Here is a 14338-nt window from a genome sequence, read left to right on the forward strand (position 1 = left end):
CTCATTTCCAGCACATCCATCCTCCTGCGCACATCTCTATCCATAGCCCACGCCTCGCAACCATACAACATTGTTGGAACCACTATTCCCTCAAACATACCCATTTTTGCTTTCCGAGATAGTGTTCTCGACTTCCACACATTTTTCAAGGCTCCCAAAATTTTCGCCCCCTCCCCCACCCTATGATCCACTTCCGCTTCCATGGTTCCATCCGCTGACAGATCCACTCCCAGATATCTAAAACACTTCACTTCCTCCAGTTTTTCTCCATTCAAACTCACCTCCCAATTGACTTGACCCTCACCCCTACTGTACCTAATAACCTTGCTCTTATTCACATTTACTCTCAACTTTCTTCTTCCACACACTTTACCAAACTCAGTCACCAGCTTCTGCAGTTTCTCACATGAATCAGCCACCAGCGCTGTATCATCAGCGAACAACAACTGACTCACTTCCCAAGCTCTCTCATCCCCAACAGACTTCATACTTGCCCCTCTTTCCAGGACTCTTGCATTTACCTCCCTTACAACCCCATCCATAAACAAATTAAACAACCATGGAGACATCACACACCCCTGCCGCAAACCTACATTCACTGAGAACCAATCACTTTCCTCTCTTCCTACACGTACACATGCCTTACATCCTCGATAAAAACTTTTCACTGCTTCTAACAACTTGCCTCCCACACCATATATTCTTAATACCTTCCACAGAGCATCTCTATCAACTCTATCATATGCCTTCTCCAGATCCATAAATGCTACATACAAATCCATTTGCTTTTCTAAGTATTTCTCACATACATTCTTCAAAGCAAACACCTGATCCACACATCCTCTACCACTTCTGAAACCACACTGCTCTTCCCCAATCTGATGCTCTGTACATGCCTTCACCCTCTCAATCAATACCCTCCCATATAATTTACCAGGAATACTCAACAAACTTATACCTCTGTATAAGTTTATATATATATATATATATATATATATATATATATATATATATATATATATATATATATATATATATATATATATATATATATATATATATGTGTGTGTTTGTGTGTGTGTGTGTGTGTGTATGTATGTGTGTGTATCGTTAATCGGACGGCCTTAATTTGGGCCTCAGTTGCCCGTGCCGTCTCGGCTAACATGAAAAAAAAGAGTTACTGGCGCCAGGGGTTGACTTTTGATTAATGATATTGGGAGAGGGACTCCCACCACACACATAGACATCCATGGCTTGTTGATTCCAGGCCCTTTATAGTCCCTATAGTCATGATTTATGGGTTCGGAGCCCCATAGCCCCTGTATACGGGATCGAACCCCCCCTAGACGCCCCTAGAAACAATATTGTTAAGAATAAAAGTAGACAACGCCAATAAAGCTGTGGAAAAGCCGATACAGGCCTAAAATAAGTTAGGCCGGGCAGCCTCTCCACAACGGTGTAACGGATTCCCATAATCGGATCCATATGGCTGACCTGAACCCGCACATTATACAGGAGCAGCTCTGATTGTACGCCCTCGAACGATAGTGACAAGACAAAGGGAACGTCAAGCGCTTGCTTAAGCTAGGACTCCAGTTAATCTCATTTGTGTTCTATTTGTGGAGGGAGAGCCCACAGCACACGAAGCACCGCCGGTGAAGGGGAACCAGAAGGACAAGATACACAATAAACAGACGTTTCATCTCAGCTGTGTTGTTCAGGTGAACATTACAAGAACAAGTCGAGAACACTCAGCCATGGAGGTACGCGGGGAGGTCAAGTGTACAACTGCAGGTCGTTCATGGCGTGGTTCCCTCACCTCCCATACTGTCGCCCTAACACACACACACACACACGCAAGGAATAGGAGTATTGGGGTGGTCACATAACTAGCACCTGAAAGATTACCGGGCGGGACTTTGCTTAACTTAGAAACAACATAGAAATGAGATATTGAAGAAGAATCTGGGTCGTGGTTGGTCAGGTCAAACGTGAAATCATTATGTCTAAGGGTCGTACGGTTGTTCTCAAGGATTTTGCTGTCGTGCTCAAGGGTCCTACCGTCCTTGTTCATAGAAGGTTAGGCTGTTGTGGACGTGGCATGGTAAGGGGCGTCAAGGTCTGAGTCGTTGTGGGTCAAGACAAGGAAGTTGCTGACGACCAGCTGGGGACTCATGACGCCGGTTGGTGGGTGGTGATGTCTACCACCTCAGTGTCATGTATCTCAGGCTCGCCAGTCAACGGTCACCTCCACACAGTTCTCCGTATGTCCTGGTATACCCCTGATTGGCCCATCTTGTCACCAGTCACCTCCACACAGTGCTGTGTATATGTCTTTGGCACCTGCGACCCATACAGAGCGCATCTTACAACCAGCGGAGGAGCTGTTGGTATCCAGACGCCCTCACCGTCTGGGAACACTTCAGATCTGAAAACCTCGTTATCCCCCACCAGGAGAGGACTGCGTCAGACGTATCAACAGGCGGCGCCTCTATCATAAAAATCAAAAACCAAGACGTCTTGATTTGCATAGAAATGAACACATTCATCCCACAAGGGCATGATATAAAATCGTCCCGAGCCCAGCAGCCCAGAATAGAACACGACAAATAATACCTGAAGGAGGAGACCAAACAAACCCAACTCCTGCCGGGTTGTCCTTGGCAGTGTCCTATGGACATGTTGCCCCTGGTTCCTGCAGGGTAAGGTCCCAGGAAGGTGCAACCCTGACCCCTTGTAGGGTTACCTATTTCAGGGTCCCGTGGAGGCGTAAACCTTGACTCCCGCTAGGCTACCCACGTCAGGGTCCCAGGGAGGTGTGTAACCCTGACCTCTCCAATATCGACAGACGTGAGAGAGCGGGGTCGGGATTCCGTGGCTGGGCTTCGCCGTCGCTCACCACGTCACTTGGGATGCCCGCCTCTCTGGCACCTGCGGTTGTCACTTCCCTCACCCCACCTACGGCACTAGCTACACTGGCATGTCCTTCATGTGTTACGCCAGGTGTATCTCTAGTTTGTCTGTTCCTCTCGTCAATCTCAGTCCACGTAAAACCTGTCATGTTATCTTTATAAAGACTTGTGATCGAACTCACAAGGTCACTCGGTCATAACCTAGCATAAGATGCGGTCAAACTCTTAAGATCACTCTGTCACAACCTAGTGTAAGATGAGGTCAAACTCACAAGGTCACGCTGTCTTCACCCTGTGAACGCTGAGGTCAAACTCACAAGGTCACGCTGTCCTCACCCTGTGAACGCTGAGGTCAAACTCACAAGGCCAAGCTGTCATAACCAAGTATAATAAACTGTACCCCAACCAGGTCTGACCTAGTTGTGATTACGGGATTGCAAAACCGCGAGACTACTTTTAGGAACGCTAGAAATTGGTTTTTAGCTGGACAACCATATATGACAGAGAGACAAAGTTTTTCTCTGTAAAATGGCAGTGTGTAGCGTCGTCATTCTTCATCAGAGAAGGGGGATGTTCAGGTGACCGGGGGCCAGACTGTCCAGTAATCCGTCAAAATTATGAACGAGGAATAAGGTTACAGGGGAGAGACTCCCTCCAGCCCTGCTTGGTTGCCGCAGTAATTACCATGGCAGGCTCAGATTAGCTGGGTAATCTCCCTCTGGTGGATACGTGAAAATCAGATAGTCTCCCCCTCGAGTATAAGGATGGGTAACCACCCCACACGACGTCTTTCCGCTCCCCATGACATTAATGATCATTATTTTTCTGTAATCAGTTCCTCTATTATTTTCACTGTCATCTTTATCATTGTTGATATTAATTTCGTCATTAAAGTCATTATCATATGCTTTATTACCATCATCATCAACATTATTAAGGCTATCCAACTTCCTGTTATAATATTATCACCATCAACACCTTTTCATCATCGTCTCTAACATACCGCTCACTCCTTCCTCCACGATTCTCCACTCGAGTATTGAAGGTGGGGTGACCTTGGCTCACCTTGGATCCACCTTGCTCGAGGTCAGAGGTCAGGTGGTGATGGCTCACGGGTAATGGCGAGGGTAGATGGTAGCACTTGAGCTATTTTCGATCATTAGAAGGACTTTGTTATTTCCTCGAGATGTTAAAGTTCCAAGAGTCAACGTGTTGATGGGTGATAAACATGGCGACCTGTAGTCCCCCCCGCGTCATTTCGACTGCTGGTTCTGGTAGGACGTTCGTGTGTCCCGAGTGGCTGATGACCAGCTACCTTGTGGACGACAGCTATGGCGAAGGGGCTCAGAAAAGGCATTTTAGCCGAGCACACTCCCGGCTGTCTTGGGCTGGCAATGTCAGGCCCCTGTGGTTTTTTTTGCGGCGTCCATCGCTGTCAGCAGACGAGGCGCATCGTCCTGTGGGACTGACACTAGTGTCAGTTGGTGGGCAGGAGGTGGACGGCGTTAGCGGTGGTCGTCCCTATGGGTCCGGCTGGGACTTGCATCTCTACCCGTTGGGTTTAGCTCCTTGCTGAACTCCTTGTCAGATTTTTTTCATGAGCAAACCAGGTCATGTGTTCATGGTCAGCGGAGGCCATACTGGAGCTAACTAGGCTGACGGGTGAGTGTGGGTCCTCCCTGCGGGCTGCTGACGTCGTTGTCAGCAGCCCCCACCACAAAACCCGGCTGACGGGAGGCTGCGGGTCCCCCCCGATGATCGATCCCCAGGTAATAACCAGACAGCCACTCTCCACTAACTACACCTGTACATCTTGGATCTGTTGACCTTGATGATTTGTGACACTGCTGCCTCTCTTGTTACCACTGTTGCTCCCGTTGTTACTGTTAGTGTGCTGGTGTGGCTGTTTTGAGCACCTGTTTTAACAGTAATCTTTCACCATATGCTGATGATTTACCTTCATTATCTCTGTGATTATGATTATATATATCTAGTATATTCATTTATCTGTGTTCCACTGTCCTACATATCTGTTTATGTATCTGTATATCTCCCCATATATTTCGTTTAGAGTCACATACACACACACACACACACACACACACACACACACACACACACACACACACATACTAGGGTGTAACTCCTGACGACGGACAGACGGACGGACAATGACAATGGACAGTTATCCCCCACTGTGTGTCCGCTATGCTACGATTGTTAACATATAGAATGATTTACCAATGAGAGTGATCGAAACTAACCCACCAGGGATGTGGTTAACTCTAGACGACCGGGCGTGACCGTGGGGGCTGGAAATCTCCTCCTGTATTAGTTTCCAAAAGAAGGAACAGAACAAGGAGCCAAGCGGGAATTTTTTTTTCTCTCTCTCTGTGGCTCAGTCATCTGTTCATGACGCTACCTCGCTCACACAGGAAATGGTTAACATGTATGAAATGATTTATGTGCCTACATTCAGAATTCACGAGAATCGTCTATGTAGGTACTGATAAGCTCAAAAGTACAGCTTACTTCACTTCCATAATATTAACAAATGTGGGTTTCGGACGAAAAGGAGTCATCATTCACAGAATTAGAAGCAAAATTATGACCCTCGTATATGTTGGAAGCAGCGGCTTAGCGTCCCTCGTAACCATGGCAACGGGGCTCGCCTTGCGCGAGCAACTTTTTTTTTTTACCCCTAAGATAAACAAGGACGCGTCTTCCCGCGACCTTCTGAAGGTTTCAAGAACCGCTAATCCACCTCTGACGAAACTTATGCTGCTGCTCTAAGATCTAACGTACACAAACCCAGATGTGACCTTGACACGCCAACTTCAGCTTTGTCTTGCAGATGTGTTTCGTTCGAGTGGGAGAAATGACAATGCTCATGTCCATCCTACAGAAGACCGAGCAGCTGTTTAGGTGCAGCCCTGGCCTTGCCCTACTTCGATTAAACTGTGAATTAATAACATTAGGATTCTTACACAGCCCGTAAATCAACGCCCGTGAATGACTAGAATCATGTGCTCCATCCTTTGGACATTATTATTTGGGGCCGTTGCTCAAGGCTGTAACTCAACTCCCGTGCACGGTCGGAGCCGTAACTCAACTCCTGTCCTCTCTACTGGAGCCGTAACTCAAGCGTCAGCGAGTCAGTAAAACCGTAAGTCAACATTCGTGCATCACTAGAACCGTAATTCACCGCCCGTGCACCACTAGGGCTGCAAACTCATCACCCGTGCACCAGTAAAGCCGTAACTCATCGCTAAGGTCTGGGTTACCCATCACCCGTGCACCAGTAAAGTCGTAACTCATCGCTGAGGTCTGGGCTACCCATCACCTGTGCACCAGTAAAGTCGTAACTCATCGCTAAGGTCTGGGCTACCCATCACCCGTGCACCAGTAAAGCCGTAACTCATCGCTAAGGTCTGGGCTACCCATCACCCGTGCACCAGTAAAGCCGTAACTCATCGCTGAGGTCTGGGTTACCGGTCGTGCTGGGTCCTCGTCACGGGCCGTCACGCACCGGCCGGCTGACCAACACGTGAACGTTATTGACAGACTGTAGCCATGGTTAACCTCTCTCTCTCTCTCTCTCTCTCTCTCTCTCTCTCTCTCTCTCTCTCTCTCTCTCTCTCTCTCTCTCTCTCTCTCTCTCTCTACTTACAACTCTGATATCTTGATGTGATACCATGGTAATTCATACGTCCTGATGTTTAGACGTATTAGTATTTGTTTATCTTTATACCATCTAAAGTGAATGGTCGTTATTTTTGTAGGTTACCGCCTTAGTTATCTTTTTTCTAATAAAAGAATATGTACTTGTTCTACAGCTGTGGACATGTATCATCGTTGCTCTGTATACAAGACCCTTTTTTTTTTTCAAGAGGGTAATGTGTTTTGATATTTTATCTGTTTATATTTATCGTCCACGGATGTGACTCGTCATTTCTTCATGGGGAAGTCATGTCTATTGTCAGTGTCTTGGCACCTCTGTTCTTTGTAAAACTCGGACATGACTGAATTGACGCGTATCTTACGAAGGTGACACGCGTTGTCCTCTTGACATTCCCAGTGTCATGCATCTAATAGCCATTGTGCTTTCGTTCCTCATCTACAAAGTCAGACAAGGAGAGTTTTCACGGAAGTCACGAAACCTGAATATTTCAGGATACCAATTATTACAGCAAGCGTGCTGCACGAACCAGAGTACAACAATTGTGGGGCCACTTTGTACGATACAGCAGTGCGGCAACGAGACGGAACGGACGGAAGGAGGCTTTGATAAGCCCCGGTGAATATCATAGATTAATTTTCGTTGAAGACTACTGTCCGAGTCACGTTCTTTTATGTTATCATTTATAGTAATATTATTATCAATATCGTGGAATGAATAATAATAACATTATTGTTTATAATATCACCATTATGAGTATCAGGATAACACAACAATATGCTCTCACTAGTTATACTTGTCACTTCTGACTAAAAGTACATTATAACAAAAATTATCTAAATAAATTCAGTTAATCACAGATCGACCGACTGACGGTACTAGAGAAAAAGATCGTCAAATTATATTCCTGAAAGGCCAGGTCAAAGGTCAGGCCATCATACGTAAGGGTCGTACCGTCGTGCTGAAAAGGTTAAAGATAACATCCAAATAAGATGAATGCGTAATTTCACGTGCGAAATATTAATTCAACTGGATATGAAGTAATCATGATGAAGGAAGAGGCGATAACTGAAACTTATGACTAGATAATTCAGAAGAAATGGACCACCCCAGAGTCTGGGGACCAGCTACCCCGGCATTCTGGAGACGTGGTACCCCACAGTCTGGGGACGTGGTACCCCACAGTCTGGGGACGTGGTACCCCACAGTCTGGGGACGTGGTACCCCACAGTCTGTGGACGTGGTACCCCACAGTCTGTGAACGTGGTACCCCACAGTCTGGGGACGTGCTACCCCACAGTCTGGGGACGAGTTAAGGCAGAGAGCCTCATTATAACGACTGACATTTTCACATTCAATAAATCTTGTAAGAAATGGCTACTGTGTAATGAATGAGGTCAGGAAGGTGAAATTTGGAACATAGCTTTACGTTAATATGACGAAGTCATGCCTCGTGCTGAGGGGTCGGAAAGGTCAGAGGTCAAGGTCACGGGGTTAGCGATGATTAAGTGTGGGTGAGGTTATCTGGTGTGTACATGATGTAGTTGAACCCGAGAATGACAAGGAACAAGAAAATAAATCATAATACATTTTTAAAGTCTGGTACTGCGAAGACAAAAGAGATAAAGGTCATTTATTCTTATCTATTTATTACCCCATAACGTCAGCTTCATTCATTTTCACCTGGAAATCTCTTATCTACATCCAGAAAATATTAGCGCGACTTTCTAAGCAAATTCCTTTTAGATTTAATCTCGTGATCTGGTTATAAAATGCTCCTCTCCATGATTCCCAAAATTTTGATTTTGCACCACGATATTTTCTTATGAAAGATCAGAACAAATCAATGAACATCTGATCATTTATATTTTTAGATATTTTGTTAAATGATTCAGGAAATCTGTGTAACGCTAATTTGTTCCTGGAGTCACATCGATGGCTGCTGGACAGATGGTTGAATTCCTACGTCGGTGTATTTGGCGTACAACTTCTCATAATTAAGGTTACACTGACGAATTAGGATGGGACATTGGGAAGCGGTTTGGTGTCGAAAACTGAGATATTGCAAGACGCCCTTACCTCCTGGGGCACAACGGTACTACCCTTGAATACGACGGTACGACTTTGGGTACGATTGCTTGGCCTTTAGATTGTCTCTTGAAGGATGTTGTCCTAGGACTGGCATTCATGTCCAAGGACGGTATGGTCGTGTCGTCGTGGTCGTGGATATCGTATCGTCGTGCTGAAATGCATTTAAATCCTCTGGTGCGAGGTTAAGCCAAGATGTCGCCTGCGTGATCGAGAAAGCCTTTCCAGCTATTAAACATCCTTCACTGATTACTAAAGCAAGATATATAATTAGATGCAAAGCTTCCAGGAAAATGGGATGAAAACACGTTTTTTATCTGGGCGGTCCTGAGTTTAGAAATTTATGAATCTCGCCCAATTTAAGGTTCAAAGCCATCAGGGGTCGAAGAGACTGGGTCAAGGACATCCTCTGGTTCAGGATGTCTGAAAAAGTCAAAAGTTTTGGACCTTGGATGTATCCCTACAGTGTTAAGTGGAATCTTTCCTACGGCCATAACATATTTACAGCCTCGCCCACCTTGTGCCTTTGCCGTCATTCCTACTGCCCTACATATTTACAGCCTTACCCACCGTGTGCCTTTACCATCATTTTTGTTAGCTTGTTGATGAAAATGAATGAATGTGTACCTCCATTCCTCCACGACCTGAGCCGGTGCGAGGTGGTAGATATATCTCCAACGATGTATCTTTAAACGTCACCCTTTATACGTGTTGGTAAATACCGGTCTCCACCACTATATCTCCAAAAACCCTGTTGGGTAATATCTTCCCAACAGTCCCATAGTTATATATAAGTCACTGTGACCGTCATTCCGTCTGGTATCGCCAGTTTTCCACACAGTAGCTTCGGCATTATGTCCCCAACATCATATTTCCACTTGAATCATCAGAGGGAAGAAAAAGGTTATTTATCACCAACCCTTAAAACGAATTTCACTTACCAAGAACAAAATCAGTTCGGTGCAAATACTGTACGTACGTAAATTTGTTCCCATTACCACAGTTGATTATCAATACCACCTGTTGCCTTAGGTGTGAAATGGCTAGTCTACTGCTCAAAGAGCACAGTAGCCAGCAGTGGCAAATGTAAGGCTAAACAGTCTCAATATCCCAAATAAAGAAATTGTACTGGATTAGGTTAGGCTTATCATATGCTGATGTGCCTGATTGTAGGGTTACCCAATTGTAAGTAATCCTAGTGCAGGATTATTATTTGTTTGATAATCTTGTCAGAAACGTTATGTATTATCCTAATCTTTTCCTCCTTTATAACCCATGAATTACGTTCAGTGCATCTCTTCGTTGAAAGCATCTGCGTGAGTAAAGCTTCTAGTGAAAAGTAATAATGTGCACAAGTGACGTCTCACAGTAATTAAATTTACACACACTAACCTTCTCTGAATGTCACTGGACCTTCCTCTACCTGGTAAACAAGTCATTTATTTAATCCAGTCAAAAAAGAAATGTCCAATGAGCACAACGGTAGGATCTTTTAGGCACGATGGTATAACCCTAGAATATCACGACTTAAATTTCGAGCTTACCCTTAAGTAAAGGTCAGGTTAAAGGGCACACCATCACACTTAGGAGTCATCCCGTTGTGCTAAAGGGGTCAGGTATAACACCAGCAGTAAAGATGACTTAAAACTTCTGCTTCGCATCTTAGGTCAGTATGTTGTCATTTATTAAAGGAAGTTACTTACCTCAAGACAAAATATAATGAAATGTCTTTAAAGTTGAATTTTGTTGCATGTAATTCGTGAGAAAAGACTGCATATCTTTGTTATTTAATCAAGATAAACATCCCACTAAGCCGCACCTGATTCCGAGAGCCTGAAACCGTTTCATGCGCTATTCTGTATTGATTCAGGGGAAATATGGCGCCATTGTCCTAGAGACGTTTTCCCGGACTGGGAACATTTTGGGAGCGTGTTCTGACTGCAGCCAGCTGGCTTGCGCCGCCTGCCAACGTTCTCGGTATCTTTATTTATTGACACACTTCAGGACGCTTGGTAGACTGTCAAGTATATTTTTAGCTCTCCTGCCCTAGAATTGTCTCAATGCAGGTTAAATGAGATGAAAAAGTATAAGTGCACAGTAATTTCTAGTTTCTCTTCGACACCCGCAACACCAGAATCTATTGATCAACATTGCTTTCTGTAACAGTTGATGATACTACTGAGAACGAAAAGGCGACCAATGAAATCTTCGCATCTTCTGCACTCAAGTATTGATTGGATGAGGCGAGGGGTACCCAGGTTACATGAAGTGTTTCGCGCACCGGCCGCCAGATGTCTCCGGTGGTTCATCGTAAACATTGTCCCACACGAAAGTCGACTCTGACCATGAAATCAAGACACGTGTAAATTTTCCCAAGAAGCACACAATTCGTACACGCTGACGCTTACAGTGAAAAATGCTGTTGTGAAGAGGAAACACTGTAGACCTAGAAGAATTGAGAAGACCGGTTACATTTTGTTAATGAAGCGAGGTGAGTGTGATGTGTAATGTTGGTGTTGGTAGCTTACTTTTACAGATTGTACATATTAGCTCCAATTTCCTCGTGAATTTAATACTGATACTTGATGAAAATTGATATGGCAGGGAACTGGAAATGAATAGGGTTATTGTAAAAAAAAGAAATAAGTTGGAGTTGTAGAAAATACAAGAAGGGTTGTGTAAAATGGTAATGGCTAGCAATTAAGAATAGCTATGAAAAAAGATTGTTGCATGAACTCATATCGTGAACGAAAAAGAAATGATAAACTAGTATATATATATGTATATATATATATATATATATATATATATATATATATATATATATATATATAAGGAGAATCATTATATTCTGATGATAAACCTGTATAAGTTTTAACTATGCACCATCAAGGAATTTCTTTGATGAATGTTAAGATGATAACAACTTAGAAAAGGGATTAGAGCTGATGAAAACTTTAGTGTAAAAGCAAATTGAAATTTGAGGTGGCCCACATCCAAGACGGATAGATTTTGATAGCTATTAGAAAATAACAATTCACATTTTTATACTTCGATGTTAGCGGTTTTGGACCAATTCCTTGTAAATCAGACATGAACTAGGATTGATCTTGAGGATATACAACTTTACTGCATCATACATATTGTTAAAGTCCTAATATAAGAAATTTTGTAATGTCTTAGGCAAATCCCCAGTTTCTGTATTAGAAGAAGAACGTAAGTTCGATGTGTCCTTTATTAGAAAGATGAGTTGCTGTTAAGGATGCTGGTTGAATGGAAATCATTTGAGGGTAATAGCATTAGAAATAATACGTTTTTCTTGTCTGTTGATAAAATGATTAAGTTTTTCTTCAGGAGTAACAGGATTACGGAAGCTTATTTTTACCAAGAAGTATATTCTATGTGACAGGTAATGATTAGCGACTTGTGGATAAAAGGGAATGCAAGCTTTAGACCTTGAATTATTACATTTTTCGTAATTGTTGTGTTAGGATATGTGTATTTGTGCATAGTTATGAATATGAATAAGTAATTGAATAATGCCTATTATTTAGAACATACCACAGCCGTGTTTTTCTCCTGACTATACATTCGTATGATACTCTGATCAACATTATGTTTAGTTATTATTATTATTATTATTATTATTATTATTATTATTATTATTATTATTAAACTGGTTGCAGTGTGTGTGTTGGAGGAGTGGTGGCGGGTGGGTGTGCCTGGGCTGGAGGAGGTGACTAGGTGTGGCAGCAAAGATGAGCGCTTCTGTAGTGAGTGACCTTCAGGCTGCCATCTTTGCTGCTGACCCAGTCTCCGTTAGGGCCATCCTTAACAACCATGCTCACGCCATCAGGGAACGACCATCCTGTGACAAGGTAATTGGCCCACATTCTTATGCACTGGTGGCTAATTCTTATGCTTCGTTCCTATATCCAAATTGGTGTAATTCGTACCAACTTAGCAGTAGAGAGACCCATTATGGTACATACGGGCATGATTTTAATGATATACCCCCATTGGAGTATTTTAATGCCATTAATGTCACCGATTAACACTTTTGAAATGTAATCTCCAAAATGCTTTATTTTCATTGCTTTTAGCCGCTAAAATATATGGGCTCTCATATGATATATAAACATTATTATTGTATAATCCCAGGACCCCATCCCTAGGGGCTCTTGCACCTTAGAAGCTACATTGCAATCAGCATCAGGATAGGGGATGGATCCTTTTGAGGTAAAAGTTCAAATCGATTGTACTCTGATGATAGATCTTGCCGAATGTGGCTTACTGGCGAGGTAGCGCCAGAACAGATGAAGTTAAGGCCTCGTTCGCGATATATGTATATTTTGATTTATTGTTATTGTTCTTTTATTATTATAATTATCATACAACACCAGTACCCCTTATCCAGGGACTCCTGCAGCTTCAAGGTTTTGATGCAATTAGTAACAAGGACAGGATGGACTCTTTGGAAGCAAGATCTTTGATGAACAAGTGCTCTGCTGCCTTCGTCAACTGATGTAAGCAGAATCTACCATCCTTGCCAGATGGTAGATTCTGCATACACTGTAATCTCAAGCAGATGTAATCCAGTTTACTTATTCATTTTTTTTACAGTTATTTCAGAACACTTTGAGAAAGATCCATGGTGTTATCCTGAGAAGGAGCCATGGTGTTATCCTAGTACCCTTTTACTTGGGGTTCGTACGGTTCCAAAGCTGCGTTATACTCAATGACAGGGGCAGTATGAACTCCTTTCAAGGAAGGATATCTTTGACGAGTCTGTACTAAGTTTCATCAACTGACGAAGGTACACCCTTCCCAAAAGTGTAACCTCAATTAAGTGGGGTCCACTTTTATGGCCAGTTCCACTCAGCAAAATTCGAACTATTCTAGATATTACATACGACACACAAGGTATTCTCTCATGTCACTAGTATCAACAGTAAAACAACAAAACAGACTACATGCTCACAGACCAGTAATTGATATCAGGTTTGGACAAGATAAAGAATTCTTTAGTTTCCTCAAGAGTAATTCAACCACTCCACTGTAAACTACACCATACCTGCTTAGCTTTCTGCCTTATGAAAAGCAAATATAACTGTGTATTAATGTCTTATTATACATTGAATATAAATTACTGTGAATTGGAGCTGTAGAATGCTAGCAATTTATGTTTTGAGGATATGATAACCTTTACACTTTCTAGCTGTCTTGAATATTTTTTCTTGTTTGTATCAAGTTCCATTATCTTTGAAGGATTATTTTTTACAGGATGGTTGGTCTCCCCTCCATGTCTTGGCAAAATCAGGTGAGGACTACAATTCTTACTCTTGTGAACAAGTGAGAAAAAATGGATCAAATGCAGAAGAGGGGAAGTGGAGACTGACCCACTCATCAGTACCTAAGGCAGTAACAATCAATGGAACAAGAACTAATGCCACACCTCCCGTTGTGAATAATTCTCACATTTTAGAAAAAATAAAAACACCACCTCATCCACCATGGGCCTGGGCAAGTGAGCCTTCTAAGGAGAGACACCATCGTGCTCGTATGGCCATTGTGTACATGTTGTGCAATGCTGGTGTAGATGTAAATGGCCGGGATGCTTCTGGCCTCACCCCCCTCCATTATGCTGCCAGAAGAGGTC

General features: G+C 43.2%; 1 protein-coding gene across 1 annotated transcript in view; it reads left to right on the plus strand.

The window, feature by feature from the left end:
* LOC139757241 (uncharacterized) overlaps positions 1–14338 on the plus strand; it is a 47530-nt gene that overhangs the window by 4348 nt on the left and 28844 nt on the right. The window contains exons 3-5 of the mRNA XM_071677503.1: positions 10846–11170; positions 12366–12557; positions 13963–14335. Coding sequence (XP_071533604.1) covers positions 12438–12557; positions 13963–14335 — 493 coding nt within the window. The 5' untranslated portion in view covers positions 10846–11170; positions 12366–12437. The remainder of the gene's footprint in view (positions 1–10845; positions 11171–12365; positions 12558–13962; positions 14336–14338) is intronic.

This window comes from Panulirus ornatus, chromosome 25, assembly GCF_036320965.1.
Source record: "Panulirus ornatus isolate Po-2019 chromosome 25, ASM3632096v1, whole genome shotgun sequence".
Lineage (NCBI taxonomy): Eukaryota > Metazoa > Arthropoda > Malacostraca > Decapoda > Palinuridae > Panulirus > Panulirus ornatus.